Source organism: Camelus ferus, chromosome 1 (genome assembly GCF_009834535.1).
Source record: "Camelus ferus isolate YT-003-E chromosome 1, BCGSAC_Cfer_1.0, whole genome shotgun sequence".
In the NCBI taxonomy this organism is placed as follows: Eukaryota; Metazoa; Chordata; class Mammalia; order Artiodactyla; family Camelidae; genus Camelus; species Camelus ferus.
This window is the reverse complement of record NC_045696.1, coordinates 10,398,256-10,423,340: the sequence shown is the minus strand read 5'-3', so window position 1 is coordinate 10,423,340 and position 25,085 is coordinate 10,398,256. Positions and strand designations below refer to the sequence as shown.

At 45.7% G+C, this 25,085-nt stretch overlaps 1 protein-coding gene across 2 annotated transcripts in view; it reads left to right on the top strand.

Annotated features, from left to right (window-relative positions):
* The first annotated feature begins 21,846 nt into the window (after positions 1 to 21,846).
* IFNGR2 (interferon gamma receptor 2) overlaps positions 21,847 to 25,085 on the top strand; it is a 28,552-nt gene continuing 25,313 nt past the window's right edge. The window contains exon 1 of one of the 2 annotated variants that reach the window (XM_032474168.1): positions 21,847 to 21,979. In XM_032474168.1, the coding sequence (XP_032330059.1) occupies positions 21,889 to 21,979 (91 nt within the window). In that variant the 5' untranslated portion in view covers positions 21,847 to 21,888. Of the gene's footprint in view, positions 22,034 to 25,085 lie in introns of both variants that reach the window. The other variant, XM_032474147.1, reaches the window with a different exon arrangement.

Genomic DNA, 25,085 nt, shown 5'->3' with positions numbered 1-25,085 from the left:
TGTACGGGAAAACAATTCGTTTTCATATATTTATCAGTATCTAGCCACTTTAGCAAGCTAACAGATACTAGTAAAACTTTTAGCTGAGTCTCTTGAGTGTTCCAGAGCAGCAGTTGTCAAAGTGTGATCCCAGAAACCCTTTCAGGAGGACTGAAAGTTCAAAACTATTTTCATAATAATAATCAAGAGGTTATTTGGCTTTTTCACTCTCATTCTTTCAAGAGCGTGCAGTGGAATGTTCCACCAACTGCATTATGTGTGACAGTGCACCTGCTGAGTGCAGAGCAGACACAAGGACCCAGCTGCCTTCCACTCGGCCAGAGATCAAAGAGATCTCTAAAGTTACAAAAGAGTAGCATTTTTCTTATCAAATGCTTTTTTGTTTGGGAAAATACAATTATCTTTCATAAAAAATATGTTACACTAACATGTAATTGGTTTGTTACTTCTGAATAAATTGGCAAGCAAATTTTTTAACATTTTTTTCTCAGTCTTAATTTCTAATATGGGAAATATCAGCACAGATACAACCCAAATAAACAAAAGTCTCTTGGGGTCCTTAGGAAATTTTAAGAGGATTTAAAGGGGTTCTGAGGCCGAAAGGTATTTGAGAACTGGTATTCTAGAAAAAGTATTATACTGAATACCAATAGTGGTGATTTTGTACGCTCATTCCGAATAATTTTACCTCTTTTTTAGTTTTTTATCTTACTTAATCAGCCAGAACTTCCAGAACCATGTTAAATAATGGCCAAGAATGAGTGGGGAGCTAATGTCATTCCTGGCTGAGACAAAAAGCCTTCTAGCATGTCCCAAAGCTGGGTCCTGTTCCAGGAAATGTTGCTAAAAGAGCAACAGTTTGGGATGTACTGCTCTGATGTTTCAGAGTTGTTTCAGGATAAGGAATTTTCTTTTGGTATTAAAAAAAAAAAGTAGCTTTTGATTGCTAGTTATTATGATTCTGAGCAAATCTTTTTACCTACCTTTACCTCAGTATTTCTCATCTGTAAATGAGGCTGGTGGACCGAATCGGTGCTTCTAAATCATGGTTGGTTGACATTAAAATTACCTGTGAAATTAATGAAGGAAAGCTTTCTATATAGAGGAATTCCAGCCAATAAAGGAAAATTAATGAAAGAATCATAATATTAGCATTTTGCAACCCCCTGTATAGTTGACTCAGGAAAGGCTCATCAATGGATATTAAAACCATTCAGTTGGGGAGTGGAATATTTGCACCAGCGACCACATACTACTCCACTGATTGCTTACTCATTGCAGTGGGGAAATGGACCTTTACAATGGACACATCCAGTTGTCACCACCTGCACTGAGTGGTCACTAAAATTGAGACACACAGACATTACTGGAGCACTGATGTGATGTTTAAGTATGAAACATTCTCGCCAAAATGTTTAACTTGAACCTAAGTGAGCCTGTAGCTGAGGAATAGATCCTAAGTCTTGTGGGGCATAAAGCTTACAGAATCTTGGGAATCCCTTTTTAAGAAAAAGATTACAAAATCAGGTGCAAACATGAATGTCTGTACAGAATGAGAAGATAAAATTACAAGTTACAAGCCTCAAAAAGGAATAAAATAGTATGGACATCACAAAACCCAGGAAAATAACATATTTATATTAATTAACTGCCTGACACACATCTGTAATGCTTTGCTCCTCTGTTTTTGCCTGCATGCTCTTTGATCTGTTATGTAATATTTTCTACAGAAGAAGGGTTCTTATCCTGGCTGTATGGTCAAAGGTGTGTGTGTGTCCCCACCACCCACCCCAACTGACCCAGAGACTCTGGAGACAAGCCTGGGTAGTGGCAGTCTTTAAACAGACCCAGGTGTTTCTGAAGTGCAGCCAGAACTGAGAACACTGAGAGGGGCCGCCTCCAGGCCTCCCACACCCGCAGTTATGACTTGTTCTAACTCACACAACAGGATGGCAAACAGGAACTTGGCAAGAGACAGGAAACCAAAACCCCAGGGCAACAACCAGCTCGGTGACCCAGAAAACCCGCATTTGGGCAGAAGAGACTAAGGGGGCTGAGAGCACAGGTCGTGTGGTCCTCCGTCTGGCTGTGTCTGCCTGGCTTCTCCCTCCTCACCCTCCCCGGGCCTCGGAGACTCCTTCACAAAGAGCTGGTCTTGTTGCATAAACAGAGCCCACGGGTAATGGGCCCACCAGGTTAAACTGGCATGACCCCAGGGGGCACTGCGGGAACATGTGACTCGAAATTGATCTTCTGAACCCATTACTTTCCCTCCCAATACCCCACCTGCCAGCCCCTGGCATCCATTGATCTATTTTCTGTCTATAGATTTCCCTATTCTGGACATTTCATATAAAGAGACTCACACAACATGTGACCCTCATTTAGCACAGTGTTTTCGAGGCTCGTCTGTATTGAAGCAGCATGTATTAATTAGCACTTTGTATTTTCTCTCAATTGCTGATCACTTTCCATTATATGGATATATCACAGTTTGTTTACTCATTCATAAGTTGATGGACATTTGGGTCGTTCCCACTTTGGGGCTGTCATGAAGAGTCCATTAGCTGCCCACTTTACATTCACACGCAGCCACTTCCCGGAAGGCGCTGCACGATGAGCTGGTTGTCGCGTCCCTCACAGGCTGACCCAGACTAGCGCTCTTCCCAAATGACTTAGGCTCCGGGACCACGGGTCAGGTCCCCTCAGTCCTAACCCTTCAGGCACCCGGCCCTTAGGGTGAATCAGAGCCCCTGTCGTTCTTTCTTCCAACAGTCATGCTCCAAAAACACGGAACATTAAAGAGAAATAGTAGAGAGTCCCAGCCAATCTTTCTCGGAATCTCCTTGGCATCCGTGTAAATTAGTCAGTCTATTTGCATCTCCCAGGTTGCGGCATCTCCTAATTTCACCCACTGACTGTATCCAAGCCCCAGGTTCTGGTCCAATCCAGACTGTCCTGCCAGGCTCCACCCACTACCATTAGCATAATCCTTGGCAGGTTGCCTTGCCTCCCTGTATCTTGCATCCCGACCACAACATGGACCTCAAAGGAGATTCCAGTTTCCACTACAGAAGGAGAAACTGCTCCAGCCTCTCATCTAGTGCCTGGTTCGGATTCACTGGTCTTAAAATCTGGCCTCCTGCCCTGTCACACTTCTCTGTGTGACTTTGAGGGAAGACCATCTCAGGGTGAGAGAAACTGGGATTGTCCCCAAAACTGGAGAGACCATAGCCTTGACTTCTACAAAGTCATTTAACCAGAGCACAAGATAGAGTGAGCTACTCATCCCAGTTTACCCGGGACTTCCCCAGTTTCAGCACTGAAAGTCCCTCATCAGGGGAGACACTCCACCCCTGACTAAGCAGACAGTCACCCTGCAAAGCCTGGTATATTTTGGCCACAACTTTGGCTAATAAAGACTGAAGTGTGATGAAGCTAGAGGAAGAGGCACGCTGTCCACGCAATGAGGAAATCAATGGGGGTCGTGTAGTGCCAGGCGGTTGTTGGCCCAACAAATATTAAGACCCCCATTTCAGAGATCAGCAAACTGTGGACAGGGGTGACTTGTCCGCATTGCAAAGCTAGTGAGAAACAAACCCTTGAAAGGAAGGATGCAGAGTCCAGCAATGGGCAGGGCTTGGTATCATTTTGAACTGTTGGTTTTTCTTTTTTTAATTTAGATAAAATTCACATAACAGAAAATTAACCATTTTAAAGTATATGTTTCTGAAAATCAGCCCTTGACACAAGGATTTGTTAAAAAAAAAAAAAAGCAAAAACAAAAAAAGAAAAAATAATGAAGTGTATGTTTCAGTAGCATTTAGTATATTTCACAATGTGGTACAACCACCACCCATATCTAATTCCAAAATATTTTCATCACCCAAAAAGGAAACCCTGTCCCCATTAAGCAGTCACACCCCACACCTCCTCCCCGTCATCTCTGGCAACCACCAACCTACTTTCTGTTTCTATGGATTTGCCTGTTCTGACCATGTCACATAAATGGAATCACACAGCATGTGACCTTTTGTGCCTGGCTCTTTTCACTCAGCAGAACGTTTTCAAGGTTCATCCATGTGGTAGCAGGTGTTCCATTTTACGGCTGAGTACTATTCCATTGTGTGACTAGACCTGAGCTGAGCTCAGACTTGCCCTGAGCCCCTCCAGGAAACTAGTGAGACCTCAGCAAATGCTTGTTCTGGCTGTGGTTTTCTAACTCACCAATAAACTGTGAAAACGTTCTCACTGTAAAACAAAACTCAGAACCATGCTCATCAAACGGTGGAACACTGGTGCTCAGGATGTGCTGCAACAGTTAGGAAGCAGGGCTAGGTCTGCACGTGGGGAGAGCACGTCACCGGCACGTGGTCTGCTTCTTCAGTCCCTCCTCTGCAGGCACCTTCTCCCTGCCTGTAGACACCCCCAGGCCTCCCTCTACTTAAAAAAAAAATAGACACCGATTTCCTTTGGCCCTACCACTTCCTCGGCTCACCGCTGGGCTTCATCGCCACACTTTTCTCAGCTTCCTCACACCCACTCACTGGTTAATCCCTCTCGATTCGGCTTCCCTGCCTGCTGTTCGCTGAAAGCCACCGGCTTCCCCAGCAACCTCACCCCACGCTTTGGTCCAGTCTCCCCCATCTTGTTCCTCTGCAGAGGTGGACCCTGTTGACCAGCCCCCCTCCTTCTAAGCACTCTCTCTGCCTTCCTCCTCCTCTGCCTTATTTGTGTTCCCATCTCCCTGTCCTATTTGATTGCAAGATCCTGGAGGCAGAGACTATGATGTCACTTTATGCCCTTTGGAATGTCTCATGCCTTATCAGTGCTTCAATATTTGTTGATGTGAAGTCACTTGAGTTGTTCGTGTACATTTATTTCCAGCATGAGACAGGGTCCACCCATCCCACTCTGAACCACCCTGCCTCTCAGTGACGTGATCGGGAACCTCTCAGCTGCTCTTCTATGGGACTTTAGAATGTACCAAGGAGACTGGCTCACTGGGGTCTGATTTCTCCACACTCTGAGAGGGGTTTTTAGCACATCAAAGAGCATACGACCTCTGTCTAAGAAGAACCTATTCGATTTTTACGCGGTACTGGAGGTAGTCAGAAGGCTTCGAGGAATAGTTTCCTGAGTTTCTTGATGTCTGCAGTGCTTACCAGTACTTTCACACTTAGCTAAGTAACCTTTGATACTGTGTGGTTATAACATAATAACCACATGTCGCTTTGTCTTCTCCATCAACGGCGAAAAATCCGAAGGGCTTTAACCACTGGTAAAAGTTTCTTCTCACGTTAACCACATAGCAGCAAGTATTATGTGAACCAGATGGCTATTTTCATTAAGCGGGCTGAGTACAAATTACAAGCCAATTGCAAGCCGCAGGTTCTGCTGGGTGTAGGCTAGCCGAAAGACATCACCCCAGGAAGCGGACTCTCCTCTAACATCTCTTCCCTGTTGGTTCTAAACCAGTCTCAGCGCTGACACTCCTTCCAAGGTCTGTCTGATGATGCCATCAGGAAAGTCCAATCTGTGTTTACCTAAGCATGCTCAGGGCCTCCCCAGGCTGCAGGCACACCTTCCTGTGCCTTCTGACCTTTCCCCAGCTCTAGCGGACGTGCTCCTAGGAGGGCAGGTCCTGCCCAGTGGGTGTGTGGGGCAGGGACTGGCCACCAGTATCAAGTGTCCGGGGGCTTCTCCAGGATACAGCTCCCCTCTCCTTTCCAAGGAGAAGCCCAGACCCTCCCTGTCCTGAGGGTCTACCTTCCCCAAGGGACTCATTAGTCCCAGCCACTTCACTGCCCCACAACGCTACATCTGGGAAACTTGTCCTAACTGGGGCAGCTCCCCTAAGTGACCCACCATGTCCTTGGCCACCAGCTGAGAGACTTGACTCCTCTCCTTTAGCAATCGTCTCTCTCATTCAACTCCTTCTGTCCCACGTAGGGGAATTGCTGAAATGCTCAATAATTTCCAGGCCTTTCGCTGCCATTGTTGATGGTGAAACTGACCCCGGAGTTACACTGTGAACCACATCCCAGGGGACCCCACACCAGCCCCAAGTCTCCGCACCTTTTCAGGGCCCACCCCTTTCAGATGACAGCGTGACTCCAGAATCTTATTGCTCACACTCAACGTCCCTCTGGGGCTGCCCCACCAGCACCAAGGGGAGGTTACTAAGCAACCAGTGCCTTTAACTGGCAGCCAAGCCACCCACTCTTAGTCCCGTCCTGACCCTGGGAGAGGGAGGGGCATCTATGCTGGCAAATAAATTTAGCAAGAGCTATTAGAGATTATTTTGAGGAATACAAAAGAGGACTTGAGTAAACAGAAAGATCAACTTTGTTCTTATAAAATATGTCAATTATCACCAAATGATTTTCTAAACTCAGCAGTATTTCAATTAAAATGCCAACAGGAAAAAAAGGACTGAGATTCTAACTGTATTTTTTACGTAAATATGAATTACAGACTGGTCAAATACAAAACTTCTTCTAGGAAAATATGAATGAATTTGTAAACAATGCTAAACTACAGAAGTCCTTTCTTTCCAAGGCAAAAAAAAATCAGAAGCAGAAACGGAAATAATTAGCAACTTGATTACATTAAATCATTAATTAATTGATTAATCTTTTAATTTCTATATGGGAAAAATTACCACAAACCAATTCAAAAGAAAACTACAATTTGGAGGACACATTTGCAACACACATGACCAAGTAGGGCTAATATCACTAAAACCAATCAATTTAAAAAGGGACAATAACCATCCCCAAAAAGAGGCCAAAGATGTGATCAGACAGTTTATAGAAAAGAAAATTCAAATGTTCTTAAACAAACAAAAGGTGGTCAATCTCATCCATGGTCAAAAGACACAAATCTGATTTTTTTTTTCTTACCAAATGGGCAAAAATTGCCTAGTTTAACACCTGGGTGCTAGTGAGGTTTAGGAAAAGAACATGCCCAGGACTGCCTAGAGGTGACCGAAGCCCATTCCCCTCCGTGGGGCTCCAGGCCTGGCCTGTGGCCCTGCAGGGATTCTGCTTCCTGATATCCTTTCATACTCTCGTTTTCTGCCTGAACTAGCTGGGGTGGGTTCCGTTGGTTCCTGTTTAGACCAGTTTAGAGCCTCAGTTTCCTCTCAGGTAAGAAAAGATACCAACTTCCTCTTTACAAGTTGGTTGAGAAGATTCCCCAAGATACCAAGAGCTGATGTATGACAGATGGGAGTGGCTCCCAGTGCAGACGCACACCCCTTACCTGGAAACCTCTGGCCAGGTGTGTTTTGCATCTTGTGGTTTCAGAAAGGTGATATGCTGCAGGTGATATCATGCATCACCTCCAACAGCGTATGGGCCAGCGCCCTGCAATTACACTAGTTATCCATCTCAAGGGTAATGTGTAACTTTCAGATTTAATGGCATAATTAAAGACTATATATAGCCTTATGTTAACTCAGATTATGGATTACGAAAGTTTGTGGTTTTCAGAGCTCTGGGTTTTGGAGTTGTGGATTGGGATTGTGCACCTGTATTATTTCCCATGGCCTCATTATTCTGTGATACTTGGTCTTTTAAAAATTCTTCAACGCCATCCTGAAATATGACGTACCCAATTCTCAGTGGAGACAACTCTGGCTCCTTGGCGTATTTTCTCTTCTTATCAGCCCCAGTGACCTTTAACCAGCAGGTAGGGTGAGCCCCAGTTTGCGTGACATCACCGGGTTGTTGGTATGGCCAAGCCCAAAGTGGAGTTTCCCCAGGCCTTGGAACTACTTTAAGGGATCAGAGCCACTAGCTTTGAATTGGGGTCGCTTTTTATAGGGGTCCTGGTCTGATTGCCAAGGGAAAGATTGCTAAATCACATTAAAGATGGAATATCTTTAGAGTTAATATTCTCTCTTACTGAGGTTTTCTAAAAGGTGGAATGACTCCTGGCATATATAGATTGATCTGATGCCTTGACAATCATTGAATAAGCATCTTGCAACTCTGTTTTAAGATCTTAAACATGACATACAATTTTTGTTTCCTTTTTTGCAGCTTGACTGAGGTATAATTGGTATGCTTTATCCTGTGTATATCTGAAATGTACAGTTTGATGAGTTTTTACGTATATGAAACCATCACCACAATCAAAACAATGAATTTCCATTACCCCCAAAGTTTCCTTATTGTGCACAATTTTAAGATAAAGTTTGTTGAGATTATAAGGAAATTAAAAATCTCCCCCCTTATCAAATGCTTGTAATCTAAGCGTCCGTCTTTTTGATCTGGTTTATTTTTAAAAAGCAAACAAAACTCAAAAAGAAAAAGGTCTAGGTTTCAGCAGCACCAGCAGGAAAACATACAATTAATTCTACCCTTTCTGTAATCCTATATCTGCCACTTCAAAAAGAATCCAGTGTAATGTAATGTGGTACCCTGGACTGGCTCCTGGAACAGAAAAAGTGGAAACTGGTAAAATCCAAATAAACCCTGAGGTCTAGTTAATATTAAGGTGTCACTGTTAATTTCTGGGTTTTGACAAATGTAAGATGTTAACTTTAGGGAAACTGAAAACTAGATGAGGGGCACACAGAACCGTCTGTATTATCTTTGCACTTTTTCTGTAAATCTAAAATTATCCAAAATACCCACTTTATATAAAAAAGAATCCAATGACTGTTATTTTCTCAAAGAAAGTCATGTTTTATCACAGGTTCTTTTTAAACATAGAAGATTGTATTATATCACAAAATAATGGGCAGGCCATAACTCATCCATTGCAGTTTTTAAAAAGTAACAAAACAAGTTTCACTTTCTAGGGCTATCTTTCCCTTATAATGTTTTGGGGTTTTTTTTTCAATCTTTCCTCATGCTTTCCATTGTCACTTTAGGGGGTCCTTTACCTGCCAGTGACAACCCTGTCTAAATGCAATGTTGGGCAGAAAGTTCATATTTTCACGCTCAGAAATAAGACTAATCTGCTTTCAAGCGAAGAGACTAAAGAAGAATTTAATTCACGGACTAGAAATAATCTCTTCTGTTTTGCGTTTGCCCTGATGTTGGTATTGCTGTAGTTCAGAGCGGGAGATGAGGCGTGGGTAATGTTTGTGAAACATGTCTGTAAGGAAAAAAAGGGGCTCTCCCTTTCCCCCTGGTGGGGTGGGTGGAGGGGGGCAAGGAGGTGGGGCGAGGCTTTGAGTGGCAGGTGGGGGGGCGTGGCGGGGAGGACCCGGATGTGGACGCTTGGGTCCCCTAGGGATGCCGGCCATGGGCACGGCATCTCCGCTGTGTTACACAGCGCGCTCCACGCCTGCCGGCACGCCTCACGTTTCCTGGGCTTTGTCCAGCTCTAGAGCCCTGGAAAGTTGAACATGGGGCCTGAATTGATTTGATTTGATTTAGTTTGATTTACATGGCAAAAATGGTTCCATGGTTCTGTTTCCGGGTGTTGTGAAACTAGCGATAGAGGCGCCCACCTTTTTAACAGACTCACTCTTTCTGCTGATGAAAAGATTTATCTGGGTCAGGAAGTGCAGAATATTTTCAGTAATTAGTTTTGCCCGCTAGTCTTCTCTCTGGCTTCCTGTTTAAATGACACTTTTTTCTTGTAGACATTTTTTTTTAACATTTTTTTATTGATTTATAATCATTTTACAATGTTGTGTCAAATCTTGTAAACATTGATTAAATTATTCATGTCTGAGGGTATGTTGACCTTTACATTTAGTGACAGCGCTGGGACTAGAATAACACTTGGCACATGGTGAGTGCCGATAAATACCTGTTGAGGAATGAAAAGGTAAATGGGTTCCTCTCTGTTGATACTTGGCTAAATCAGCACTTCAGTGCTAGCTGCCTTGGTTTGAATCAAAGTTCTTTAGGACTATTCATTTCCCAGACAACGTGAGTAAGTTCTATTTGGGAGACAAGAGCATCGCTCCGGTCCAGCGCCTCACAATAAACATTGCACTTCCCTTCACCACAACCCAGCGTCAGTAGGTTGGCTTTACCGCCCTCTGGGGAGCGGACCCAAGTTTGGTTCCGTAACAAGGACACAGTACTGAAAACTTGACCTTGTGCTTTCTAAACATGCTTCTCTGTGCCTGGACCCTTTCTGTTCTCGCTCTCACTAACAAATGTACCGAAGTGAATTTGTGTTTATTTTGTTTCGATTTGTTTCATATGGATATCAGTAAATCACATACGTGCGGTATTTGAAGGTTCAAAGGAGAAAGGGAAAGAAAGCTCGAGATGACAAAGGTTTATGACTCTGCAAGAGAAGGCAAGTGCGCAGGCACTCAACACCCATGAGACGTCGGCCAGGTGCTTGTCACGGCTTGCTGCGCCGTTTTGTGGGGAAGGAAGGGGTCAGCCTACCAAAACCCTAAGCCTGACGGTTGCTGAGGAGTGAATGTGACGTGTCAGGTATCTCTTTTTCTCTCCGGCCCAAGCGACTGTTGGGGCTTTGCAGAGTCAAAACTGTATCTGTATAATGTCCTGAAACTATAGGCAGCCAGATTTTTGCACGGTCACGAAAAACAAGCATGTGAAAAACAAAAGATCCCTTTCTGTTCCATCCTGAATGTGGTTTCCACAGTCTTCTCAAAAATGATGAAGTAACGTTGCCCCCTTGCCTTACTGGTACTCAAGAACTAGATGTTTCGAGTTGTAAACTGTGGTTAGCTCTGGGTTGTAGGACTATGGTTTCTCTTTTTATTTTTTCACTATTTTATGGATTCATGACAATAGAAAGTTCTATTATTATAACAAGGAAAAAACAGTGATAAGAGCTTGTGTGTATTTGTTAAGTTTAGAAGTTCCAAATCAATTAAAATCCCAGGTTAAGTGAGGCCACGTACCAAGGGCCCAGCAAAGGCAAAAGTAGCAATTATCTGGAGCAGACATCAGATTGGAAGCCTGTCTTGTAAACTGCCTTTCTCTTTCCTCAGATACAAGTGCACCTTTGGACATTAAGCAGCCTGGTTTTTATTTTAGTTGCTAAGAAGCTGATTTTAGTAAATGCGTAGGACTTTTTGACTACATGTGGATATACTGCCTCCCCACCACAACACATCCTCTGACTTTAATTTCCCAGACCTACATCTTTTCCATAGGCCTATAATTTCTTAACCTAATATTTTGTACCATGTATTCTTTTTTATTTACAAATCTTTACATTGAAAATACATGCATATAGTACAAACTGCCATATGGTATATTTATTATTCCAGACTGCCTTAAAATTCTAGGGAACGAGGTATGGCATTCATGGTTTTTCTTGTTGAGTAGTAGAATTCTGCTGCGGTTTGGAAGGTCCTGCCCAAGCTAAGCCAACATGCTCATCCAGATTACTGGCATTATTATATCAAACACCAGCTTTTCCTGGAAGTCTCAACTCTGGCACAAACCTTTTCAAGAAGAATGTATACCCAGAAAGAATTGTGTGTGTTGAGGAAAGAGTTAAGCAAAGAAGACTGCTATTCCAATGATAACACTTCCCTACCAGTGGACCGAATGACGGGTCAGGACAGCCCACATCATGAGCCAACTCATGAACTTTTGCAACCAGAAAGTCTTGTTCACAAATGAGTGTACACAGATGACTGGAGAAATGCAGCAAGTCTCTTCCACCCCCAGCTGCCCTAGCCCCAAGCCCCAGAAAACAATGTTAATTCTTCTAACTCCCCCTTTTTAAGGTAGGCTTTTAAACCCGCCAAGTTAACAATGCACTGAGTTTCACAAGAAAAGGATGAATGCTAGCCCCAGGAGGCATAGCCCTGCAAGGACCACAACTCGGATTTTGAGAGATAGTTGGTATAGTGGCCAGCCTGGGGGTGCCAGGCTTTAGAAATGCATGTGTGCTGGGTGAAGGGACCATGCAGGACTGAACCGGCAAGAGCCCAAGGTAGAGGTGCTGTGAGCAGCCACCTACTTGTCTGGTGTCATCCTGGGCGATGGGCTGAATGATGGCCCCTGAAGATGTCCACATCTTAGTCCCCGCAACCTGTGACAATGTTACCTTACTTGGCAAAAGGGACTTTGCAGATGTGATTAGGGTAAAGATCTTGAAATGGGAAGACTTTCCTCGATTATGTATGTGGGATCACTGTAATCATAAGGGTCCTTATAAGGGATAGATGGGGCAGGAGTGTCAGAAAAGGAGATGTGTCTCTTGATAGATGAATAGATAAAGAAAGTGTGGGATGTCTACAATGGAATATTATTCAGCCACGAAAAAGGAAGGAAATCCTGCCATGTGTGACAACATGGATGGCCTTGGGGGCACTGTGTTAAATAAGTCAAACACAGAAAGACAAATATCACACAGTCTCACTTATATATGGAATTAAAAAAAAAGAAGAAGAAAGAAAAAACTGAATTTACAGATACAGAGACCAGATTGGTGGTTTTCAGAGGCAGGTGGTAGGGGTGAAATTCATAAAGGTGGCCAAAAAGTACAAGCATCCAGTTGTAAAATAATGAAGTCCTGAGTATGTAATGTACAATGTGGTGACCATAGTTAATAATACTGCATTGCATACTTGAACGTTGCTAAGAGAGTTAATCTTAAAAGTTCTCATCATAAGAAAAAAAATTTTGTGACTACATGTGGTGATGGGTGTTCACTAGACTTACTGTAGAGCTCATTTTGCCAAATATACAAATACTGATCATGTTGTACACCTGAAACTAATAAAATGTTATACATCAATTCTATTGTAAATTTTTGAAAAAGGAAAGAAAAGGAGATGTGATGACAGAAGCAGAGACTGGAGAAAGAGAGAGTTGAAGACACTACACTGTTGGCTTTGACGACAGGGGAAGGGGCCACATGCCGGGAATGCAGGTGGCCTCTAGAAGTGGGAAAAGGCAAGGAAAGGTTCTCCCTTACAGCCTCCAGTGTATGTGCATTTTTTAATGATGTCTGTACATAAGGCAGTTCTAAAATAAAGGTAAAAAAAATTTTAGAACCATTTTGGACTTCTAGCCTCTAGACTGTAAGATAATACACTTTTATTTTAAGCCACTCAATTTGTGGTAATTTGTTACAGCAGCAATGGGAAACTCATGCAGCCCCCCAGAAGACAGGGTCCCAGGCAGGCCACCAGAAGGCACCCTGGCAGAAGTGACCCCATCTCACAGTGGTCCCAACAGTTCACAGAGCCCCAGAGAAGTCATTCATTTGCCCCCAAAAAGGCTTCCCAGGTGAGTTACAGCATCAAGTTTCTTTACTACAGCTGGAATCATACTCTCTCCATGTGACAATGTGGTTCTGCCACTAGAAACGCTGACTGGCGACTCCAGAGTGACTGTAAAACAGGAACCTCACCATGTGGGACTTGATTCATGCAGGGCAACTATTGTGTTGTTACTGAAAACTCAGCCTCTGCACCCTGAAAAGCGAATTCCATCTCAGAAGCAGAGTTTTGGGAGCAAAGAAAAGAGCAATTTAATTGCTTTGCCCGGCAAAGGGAGTCACAGCAGGCTAACACCTTATAGGCTGTGAGCCCATCTTGGGGCTGGGGTCTTCAGGTTTTCTAGAAAAACTGGATGGAACAGAAAAGGTGATAATCTGTGCCAATTTCCTCTTAACCTCTGTGAATCTTCCAGAGGAACTCCGAAGGCTCTATCCAGAGGTTATCAGCCTGTTATCTGCTTCCTGGAGTTTAGTCTCGGGGTTAAAGTTATTCTCAGTAAAGAATTAATCAGCAAACAGTTTCGCATCAGGGAAGTCAGTTTCTTAGTCTGCTTTATACTGCTTCGTTGCAAGAGTACAAGCACAGAATTTTAAATGTGACTCTTGCTGTTCCCTAAACAATCTCCCTAAGCTGAGACGAGCATCCTCAGAACAGAAGCCAGGTGACTTACTCACTGCAGTTCCTAGCACCTGTTTTATGAGTCCTTTTTGACACATTGTCATAGCCCTCGTCTTAGTCAGTTGGAGCTGCCATAACAAAATACCATAGACTGAGGGTCTTCAACAACAGAAGTCATTTTCTCACAGTGATGGGGCTGGCCGTCTGCGACCAGGGAGCCAGCATGATCAGGCTCTGGTGAGAACTCTCTAGCTGGTAGGAAATGTGAACTAAAATGGAGTCATTTATGTTAAGGGGTTTTTTAATGGAGCCCTGGGGCCATTAAGGAGGTTGATCTTTCACACGTCCTCACCAAGTGGAACCATAAACCTTTGAACTGAGCCAAACCATAAATATTCCAAGGAGTCTGAAAGAACACCTGCCCCTTGTCACAGTAAGGAACTCATCCTCCTCTAGTGACAGTTTAACCCTCACACGCGTTTAGCCAAGACTAGCCTCTGCCTCCAACTTCCATTAAAATTCTTTGTGATGCAAATTTCCCTTCTTTGCCTTTAGAAGCCCCTGACTTTTATTTAATCAGACACTAGGTTGCTACTGTAAACTCTGATTGCATTTTTCTGGTCTCAAATGAACATTTCTTTTTAAAAAAAAAAAATTTTAATGGAGGTACTGGAGATTGAACCCAGGACCTCTGTCATACTAAGCATGCACTCTACCACTGAGCTATACCCTCCCCGACTCCCCCCCCCCAAATAAATACTTTTTGCTTGATTATTGCCTCCTAGGTTTATTTAGGTTGACACTGGCTTGCAGAAAAGTCACTAATCCCAACATAGGGGCCCCAGCCTCATGACCTCACCTAACCCCAGTTACCTCCCAAAGGCCCCACCTCCAAATTTCATCACAGGGTGGGGCTAGGACTTTAACGTATGAATTTGGGGAGGACACATTCTGTCTACAACACCCCTTCTCAAAACATACACCTCTGTGGGTGTGTGTGTGTGCACATGTGCATGCACACAGAAGAAGGCCCTCGTTTCTCCCAGACAGACACACAGTATACATCTGACAAGAGATTCCAGTATACATTTTCCAAACAAAAAGAATAACAGTAATCAAATCATAATATGTGTTTTTTTAAAAATTCACATATGTTTTAAAATAAGGGGGATCACAGTAAACAAGGTAAAGAAAATATCTGAAAGAGTATTCATATAAATCTGCAAAGAAAGAGAGTTAGAATAGTAAGTGTTTTTACTTTTTAGGATATGTAACAAAATTCTTTTAATTATATAGTGCTGATTTCCCTCATGAGAAATTATTGAACTGGGGTCTGAGGGGAACTCCTGGTGGTTCTTGGAGGTGAGATTTTTCATGATTTTTGGCCCAGAGAAGGTGTATAGTGAAGGAGGCTGGGAGCAGGCTAAGCGACGTGGCTGCGAGGGAGACTGGGAACCAGAGTTTTCTGGAAGGGGGAGTACTCAGAAAGCTGAGAATTCTGCAGATATACTGAGGGTATTCAAAACGTGCTGAACAAGACCACTGTCATGACTCCAAAGGTTTGTAATGAGGATGGAAGGGTGACATTGGGCAAGTCTCAACAATGGGACCAAGTAGTGTAGGAAGGTGTGGGCATGACTCCCGATTTGCTCACGGTGCTTGTGGTGACTCAGCAGAAGCCCCGTCTGACACTTCCTGGCTGCATTTAGCAGATTCACAGCAGCCACCACCCAGCCTGAGCCTGCATGTTAATGAACCACTGCTACTCAGGTCCAACCTGCCAGATTTTTCTTGGAAGTCTACAGGACCCAGAAGGCAAATTTAAACACAGAAAGATAATGATGCAATCTTAATCTTTCCCAAAAACTGGGATCCATTTGCGTTTCTCTGAATTACAAAACCCGGGAGGCTTCATGACACAAATTCTGCCCTGACAACTCCTGAAGACATTTCCCACCCGCCCCTCCCAGTTCCCACAGACAGCTTCCTGAAGCCCCGGCCTGGAGATGCTGGGGCTTTCCCAGGGGACTCGCCAGGGGAAGGAACATTAAAGCTTTGGTATTTACCTAAAATATAGACATAGTTTCTCTCTATAAAGGGATTAAAAGGGCCTGTAAACTTCCTCCTCCCTGTCCATTCTCTCTTCTCCCTGCCAAATTCCTAGATACTATCCATCCATGCTCTGTTTTAGAAAGAAATGAAATGCAGATTGTCCTGTTTTGTAACAGTCATTCCTGCAAGGGGACTTTCATAGGAGGGAGTAGAGGAGCAAAGGGGTGTGTCTTTTGGCTTCCCAGTACCTCCATTAAAAACAACAACAAACAGTGGGGGAGGGTATAGCTCAGCGATGGTGCCCATGCATAGCACACACTGGGGTCCATCCCCAGTGCCTCCACTAAAACAACAACAATAACAGGAGTATTCTTTTAGGGATTGGCCTTTATGGCAGCCTCACTGGGGAAGCAGAAGTGCACTTGCAGGGAACTGAAAGGAGGGTGCTGGGGCCCATCATGGACACAGTGAGGAGACAGGATCTAAGATGAATGTGTCCTTTTACTTACGTGCTAGTCCCTCTGACCCTGCTGCTGGAATGGCTTGGAACAGAGGCCACCCACTCAAGGCCCCGCTTAGCAACGCTCAGGACCTACTTTGTGTTCAGAGTTCTTGCTGCTCTGCTTGATTCGATGGGGGGCACTCATCCACCTACACTTTGGAGGTGCCCGTCTCAGCGGAGCTCAACAATGCCAGGAGATAGTGTCGAACAGCAGAAGATGGTAGTCGGGGATGGAGACAAAGTTCTCAGAGGTGGAAGCTCAGACAAGAGAAGGGGTTTTACAACTTAGATCATGAGGATGGGGAGGGGAGAAGAGGGTGAAGGAAGGAGGGGGAGTGCATAGGTTAGGGGGACAGCCTGGGAAGAGAAGTGGCACACACATGGCCTTCCTGAAGTACATCTGCAAAGACTCACGGATGATGGAGGGATGAATTAGTAGTATGAGATTAACGACACACACTACCACACATACAACAGATAAACAACAAGGATTTACTGCGTAAGTACAGGGAACTATATTTAATATCTTGTAATAAACAATAACAGAAAAGAATTTTTAAAAAATATATGTATATATACAATGAAATAAAATTCATATTTTTATGGCAAAAGAAAACATTTAAACATAAAAAAATTCTTCTCTGTTCTTGGCCTCCTCTCTCACCTGAAACTAATACAATGTTGTAAACCAACTATACTTCAATTTTTAAAAATCCTTAAAGACTTACAGATGGAACAGCAGAGTCCTGTGGGAGACTTCAGAAAGTATGATCAGGTGGGCAGAGCCAGGCCTGATTATGGAGAAACTGAAATGGCAGGATTGGAAGTTTGGTGTGAGATACAAGAGGCTTTGGACCTAGACAGGGCTGGCTAGGAGCTCACCCCACCACATATGGGCTGTGTCAGCTGGGGGTACAGTCAGTCAGATTTTGATGAGACAGGCAGAACCACTATGCAGTGTATCTGCGTGTGTGTCTGTGTTAGGGATGTGACCTTAAGAAATTGCAAGAGTTGGCTACACAGTCTACGTGAGACTCTTTTTTTCTGTGTCTGGTGTTGGAGCCTGACGTTCTCAGGGAGGAGGCTGGGAAGAGAAGATGGACAAGAGGAAGAGGATGCAGGGACAAGGGGAAACCCTCATCTTGCCATCTCCAAGCCTCCAACAGGGTGCCCTGCAGGAAAAGCTGGCATCCTTTGCTGGGAAGCTAAAGCTAAACACACACCTGGCCCAGGAGATGGGGAAGCTGTAGCAGAGGATGCAGCAGGTGCTAGAGAATCTACAGTCCTAGCTGCTTCCCAGGACACTAGCAGATAAGCCATGATGTTGTGAGCTTCAGCAATGCTCCATGCCCTGCCCCAGCCTCCTGAGAGTAAAGGAATGTGGCTGAATCTTCCCTTCTACCTTCCACATCCTATCTTAAAAAATCCCCCTTGGCCCATGGTGACTCAGAACTATGAAAGGAGGGGAATTCTAGTTATGGCTTCACTAGACAGATACAGTACAAGTCCACAGCAGAGCAAGTTACTTAATTCTCTGAGTCTTGGTCCTCACCCGAGAGATGGCTCTCGTGACCCCCCGAAGTGTGAGGACCTAGCGGTCTGACATAGCCAGAAGCACTCCTGGCTTCTCTCTCACCCCTCATCCACCCTCCTGAGGGAGGGGAGGTAAGCCCCTCTAGGTGATTAGCTTGAGGAAAACATTTCAGGAAGATCAACTGGCCAGAAGGTCGCAAGTTCACAGGAAGGGACTGGGTGATCCAGGTTTTGTAAGGTTGAAGTTTATATACCATGTTTATACAACATTTGTAAAAGAATACACAATTAAGAGTACAAAATTAGGTACAAAAGTATTTACTTAGAATGAGAAAATAAATCAAAAGTTACAAAATTTCAAAAGCTGCCAAATACCACTAACATCACAAAATTCAGAAAAATAAAATATTTGTACCAGCTAACTGCCTGACATACCTCTCTAATACTCTCTAACAGGCATTTCTGTTTAGGTACTCTTTGCCTCTCCCTATGACAACCTTTTAAAATATGCTCTACAGAAAGAATAAAAAGTTAATTCAGTTTTTCCTCGAGAATGATTTATCAAAATGTTTCTTCTTTTCGACAATTTAGAAAAGTTTCTTTTAACTTCACAATTTGCTGTTGATATATAAAGTCAAGACTTTTCTGGAAAACACCGCCACCACTGCCAACAGCAGCCTATGTGAGAAGTGTCAAAGGAGAAGTCAAAGAGGAAAGAGACAGAGGTCTGAACGACTGTGGCTAAAATCGCTTACTTGGCAGATTTCACAAAAGCATATGACCAAGTGAACACAGTGCGGGGAACCCCTTGCAAGGCCGGGGAAGAGGCTGTGGAAAGGAGGGCCGCTGAGGTGTAAGCACTCAGCAGTTTCTCAGTAAACCTGCCTACAAAGAGGGAGGAGCTGCAGATAGGAATCCACTTACAGGTCACATGCAATAACCAAAAGTATTGCATGATGCTCTGTGGCGTAAGATGGAACCAGATAAAGGCAGTAGATGCTAGACCTCTTTCGCAAGAAATTTCAGCAAGATTGACTGCCTGTTCTCTTCAGATTGAGGATTCCGTGGAAGAGTCATCCATCCATGACTTCAAAGTCTTCTACCCAGGAGGAAGAGGAAACCTGAAATGCCAGCCACTGGAAACTGGCCTTTTGATGGCAAGCAGCCTTGGAGTTGGGGAACAGTTACTTACTCTTGATGCAGGAAAACAGATGTGGGGCTCGGGGAGGGCTGTATTTCAGGTCTCGGTTGAGCCCATGGGATGTACCCCGCCAAGTGTGGGTCCTTGGCTTTGCGCAGGAAAGAATTCAAGAGTGAGCCACAGTTGAGTGAAGGTAGATTTATTCAGAGAGATACATTGAAAGGCAAGAGAAAGGCCACGAGGTGTGGGGGTTGGGTGCTCAGATTAAAAGTAGGTACACACTCCACAGAGAGAATGTGGGCCATCTTGGAAGAGGGAGAGGGGCAGCCACTAGGTGCCGAGCCCGCTAGTTTTTATAGGCTTGGTGGCTTCATATGCTAATAAGTGGAAGGATCAGTCTAAGTAGCTTGGGGAAGGGGCTGGGATTCCCAGGAAGTTGGCCATTTCCTACTCTTTGACCTTTTGTGGCTAGCCTTGGGACTGCCATGGTGCCTGTGGGCGTGTTACTTACCATGTTAATATATTACAATGAGCAGTATAAAGAAGCTCAAGATCTGCTAGAAGTTAAATCTCCCACCATCTTGAGCCTCAAGGCCTACTGGGGGTTGAATCTTACCATTTTGATGTTAATTGCTGTAGCATTCCTTGAATGGCTGTGCCCCTGTCCCCTTCCCATCTCACTCTGACACTGTGTGCTTGAGGTGACAGCAGGATGCCTCTCTGAGTAGTGAACTGGGTGTGCTCCTTCTAGCGTCTGCCAAGGATTGTCAGGAAAACACAAACCCTCTTTTTAGCAGAGAAGACCTTTGGAGGGAGATTCTCCAGCGGAGGAGAAAAAAGTACTCCCGGGGTTTTGCATGTACTCCTCAAAGACCACAGGGTTCACCGTCACTGCTCCTGAGAACTCTAAATCAAAGGCGATCATAAGTCTTCCCTAGCCTGGGCCGGGACACAAGCACATCTGTCCTTTTCTTTCACTTGATGTTTCTTTCCTGATTATAAAAGGAAAACATACCCATTGGGGAAAAAGAGAAAAGCATTAAAAAAAAAAGAGAGAAAGAAAACAGAAATTCACATCAGTGTTTTGGCGTACTTCCTCCAGTCATTTTCAGTGTGTCATTTTCGCAAAGATTCTGACTTATACCCTGCTTCTTTGACAAATGTATTGTTACGCAAATGACAGGCCAGCCAAGAAACAAGCACCACTCGGAGGGTTGGAGTACTCAGATTTATTATGCCGGCGGGCTCAGAGGGGCTTCTGCTCCGAAGCTCTGAGCACCTCCAAGACATGCACATGAGGTTTTATAGGGTTAATTACAAGTATGGGGCTATTAGCCAATAAGGCTCAAACAACAAAAAGCAAGGAATCAGTACACTGGAGCTTATCAATTTGGAACAGATCACGTTACTGACACTTGTTGAGCTTGGATTTACGAGTTAGCTTGTTAGCCCAGTAAACTGACACTAAACTTCAGATTTATAAGTTAGCCCAGCAGAACTTAGATCAGTAAACTGACACTTATCACACTTAGATTTGTGACTTAGCTTGTTAGCCCAGCTGGGCTTTTCCTTCACAGTATAAACACGTCTGTCTTGAAAAACTCATTCAAAGCATCATTCAAATACTGCTAGATATTTCGTCACACATTTTTACAACAGTGGCTAACTGCAAAAGAGATCTATAGTAAGGAAATAAAATGCAGAAGGTCCAAAAGTAAAGCTTGGCGTTGCCAAACATTAGGCTGCCAAGTAGTCCAGCAGGCTCCGATAACCCTCTTCTTTCATTCTTGGTCTTCCAGCCAATCATTCCCTTTTTTGCCCCCTTCCTTCCCTTCTGAGCTCGGTTTAAGCTGCATCTTGGGAGAACAAAAGAGACTCACATCCTTGCTAGCATCAAACTGGAGAGAGCGCAGCCTCAGACTCTGAGAGCAGGCCTCCTCCCTACCTCCCCCCGCACCCACCGGCTCCTGAGGTTCCGCCCTCATACACTTCATAGCCTGAACCAGGGCCAAACCCACAGATCATTACGAAATGTAGGGCATTTCTCTCTCCTTCCGCGTTGCTGCGCGTCCACTGTCCCGCGAAGCCCCTCTCCTTCCTTCACCAGGCCCTTTCAAACTACTATACGCTTAAAACTATTTTCCAAAAAGGGTCAAGAGCCGAATCCGTACTTAAGATACTAATAAGCAGGCAACAGTTTAAACGTAAGGGAGGAATGGCCGAATTGTGTGACCCCAGGCATCAGGGAGAAGAGGAGGTGGGGTGCGGGTAGGGGGCTCCACAAGAGCCCCGCCCCGGCCTTGGGATTCACGGGTTCTTCCAGAGGGGTCGCAAGCTCCCCAGTCGTGGCGTCCGGCGGGGTCCGCCCTCCTCGGGGCCAGGCCCAGGCCGGCCGGCTCTGCGCTGGCTCAGCGCTGGCTCGGCGAGGCCGGCCTCGGCGGGGTCCCGGCTCGGGCGGCCGCAGAGGAAGGCCTGGGCCGTGCTGGGCACTCGGGCCGAGGGGAGCCGTGCGCCCCGGGCTGCGGTTCCCAGGAGCGCAGGCGGGGATGGGGGGCGCGAGGAAAGTCCCTGCGGCGGGCGGGGGCGCAGGAGCGCGGCGGCTTCTCCGCGCGGGGCGGGGCGGGGCGCGGCGCCGGGAGGGGCCGGCCTGGGCGCGGAGGCCGAGCGGGGCTCCCTGTTGCCCGGGACGCGCCGCCAACGCCGCCTCCGCTCGGGAAGAGGCGGGCCCCGCGCGCCCTGCGCCCGCCATGGCCGCCTCAGCGGCGACGTGAGCGGCTTGGCGACCCCCGTGCCGGGGCCAGGCCGCGCCCAGAGCCGCCGCCGAGCCTGCGGCGCCCAGAGCCCCGGGCCATGCGGCCGCCGCCGCCGCCACCGCCGCTGTGGCTGTTACTGCCACTGCTGCTGTGGCTCAGCGGCTGCGGCGCAGCGGCGCCCCCGGCAGGTAAGCAGGGCCTGGGACCGACCCCCGACGCCCGACGGAGGCGTCGTCGCACGGGTAGGAGTCCGCGGGGAGCCTCGGCATGTGGGGGATCCATGGGAACCCCGATCGGTTAGATGTAAACGGGGTGTTCCTAGCGGGTGGGGGTCTGCAGGGAGTCCCGATCGGTTGAGGGTCTGCAGGGCTGCCCCGATCGGCTGGGGTCTGCGGGCAGTGGATAGGGGCCAGCAGGGAGCTAAGCGGGTGTGGGGTGGACGGCGCGGGGCGGGGAATTCCGGGCAGCCTCGGGGCTAGGAGCTGCCGCAGCCCGAGGAGCCGCGGGACGGCCGGAGCCCCACCCTGCTCCTTGTCTCCCACCCCCGCGCCTCCGCACCCCAAAACTAACCCGGCTGACCTCTCCGCATTTCTCAAAATGAACAAAGAAAAAATCGAATCCAGGGCTGGAGAAAAGGCTGCCCCTACCGTCCCCAGACGATTCTCCTGGGCCGCCTGAATGTAGCCTCTGCCTGGAGTGACCCCACTGGCCTGAGCTAGAAGCCCGCTCCCAGGCCTGCCTGCCTTCCAGCTTCGTGCCACGAAGGCCAGTCATATGCAGAGACCTCCGTCTTGGAGGTCGCAACCGTAACTCAGTGTTACTGTGGCCAGGTGTGTTTGATAGCGGGTGTGACCTCCAGATGGTCAGCTAGATGGGAAGCAGCACTCAGGACAGGACCCAGAAGAGTCCGGACCCCCAGTTGTGTTGCCTATAGGGGGTCAGCGGAGCCAGACTTTTAATCCCAGCTCTGCTCCCATCTGTTCAGTCCCTTACCTGAGCTCAGCCTCCTTACCTCTGACACTAACTGACCACAGGTAAAAGCCAAATATAAAAATCACCGGCTCCTGTACTCAGGAAGGAAGGGAGGGAGGGAGGGAGGAAGAAAAGAAAAAAAAATATAAAGACCTCAGTGACAGATGGACATAGGAGAACATTTTCTCTGTGCATGTGTATGTGTGTGTGTTTTGCTGGGCTCTTTCCCATAGAGAGGCTGATATCACTGGTTGGGTAACACTTAAAAAGTCTCAAGAATTTAGAAGTTTCCTCCCACTTGAAATCTCAAGGTGTTGTTTGGGTTTGTTTCTTCTACCAGCCAGCATCCCTTACAAAAGCCCTTAAATTCCTCAGGTCCTTGACAAGAGGGGCCTTGCATGTGAGGATAAGTGCTCCTGCTTAAATGGCAGCTCCTCCCTGAGGGTCAGACAAATAAGTTTGAATCCTGACTCTACTGCTCCCCAGCTTCAAGTCTTGAACAACCTATGTCTGCCCCTTCCCTGGGCCTCCTTCCGATGAGATTTGAACATTGGTAAAATGTTGGTAATTGCCCAAGCTGGGTGATGGCAAGTGGTGCCTTATACTAGTGCTGCTCCCAATTGGTCTGTAAACTTTTTGTGACTTTATTTTGTTTGTGACTTGTCTGCCATGACTCCAGAGGTTGGGAGAAGTATTTAGAAACTTTGCAATTTGATATTGCTGCAATACCCATGAGCATGTCCATCTTTCTAGTGATGACCTTTCACTGTAGTCTGCAAAAGTCTGGGTCTGTGGGATGCATGGTGAATAATCTGGTCCTTTATAGATCCTTTGCAAAGCAGCACCACATTATACTACCAAGTAGCTGGAATACATGGTGGCAAATTCTATAAAAGATAGTAATGGCCACCATTTATTGGGTCACTCTTCTAAATCAGACGAGGTGTTAAGTGCTTTATATACATCATCTCTCTTAATTTTCTCTCCCATTCTTTGAAAGTAGGTCATAGCCCCGTTTTACTCCTGAGGAAACCAAACCATCCTCTTTCGCAGAAAAGGGTTATATGTCCACCTAGGGAGAGTTACAGTTCCTCCTTTACATACAAAGAAAAATATGTTAATTTTAAAAATGCTTCATTGATCAAAAAAAGGGCTAAGAGCTGTAAAGGAAGAGACAGGTGGTCTAGGTAAATAAGGTGATGTCCAGTATTTACTGACGGGAGCGACTTCTGGTTGTGGGTGAGGACTCAGGGAATGTGTTTTGACTTCTGCTCGCCTGCCCGGTGCTGGAGGTGGGATCACTGATGTTCATCATAGTGACCCATCCATGGAAAGATCCTGAAGGGTCTTAGATTGTCAAGATTGAATGATTAACTTTAATGTTAGTTGTACTTTATTTTAGTATCTGTGTATGATGTGTTAATCAAACTAAGTTCTTAAGACCCAGAATAGCCAATTCTTAAAAACATGTAAACTCTCAAACATTCGGATCCAGGGTGGATCAGAAGTGGCCAGTTGAGGCCAGAATGTGGAACAGAAAGAGCTGTGAGATGCGGAGGACACACTTGACATCTACCTAGGTTCTGTCTTCTAACCATTAACAGTTAATGAACCATGGCCCCAGAGACCATGGAAAAGGAAGGTCGAGCGAGGCTGTGTACACCCTGCTTGGGACTGTGAGCTTTTATCACGTTGGAGCTGGGGTGTCATTAAAGGTGTGGTATCCATCTCCAGGGACCGTATCAGTTCCCTCTTGTTGCTGTAACAAATGACCACCGACTTAGTGCCTCAATACAGCACAAATTTCTTCGTGTCTGGAATCTTTGCTGTGAGCGCCTTTGCGATAGCTACCTTTATTGCAAGTATTTTCACTTCAAACATTTTCACTGCATAACTAATGGGCCATAAAGGCAATTTTGCCACAAAAGATAAAATAACTGGTTGACAGTTTGGTTTGACAGTTTGGTTTCAGGTGGTTTGAAATGTGTTAGGATTTCTTCCAGTTAGTGAAATTATTGATGGCTTTATCCAGCTAACAGATAGCAATGATTTGCTCCAAGAATTGGTTTCTTATTTTGAAACATACCACCTTGGGAAAGAAAGAGGCCTAGAGGGCCGTGAAAGCACAAAGTTGAGCGAACATTTCCTATGGAGATGAGCATCTATCAATGGACCTGTGACAGTATGCCAAGAACACACAACAGTACAGAGGCCCTCACAACACAGTACAAAGCTCAGTGACAAACATGTGACCCGTTGTGTGGAAACCAACTCCTCGCTTACTGAAAGAAGAAGTGTGAGACAAATCAAGCAAAAAAAAAA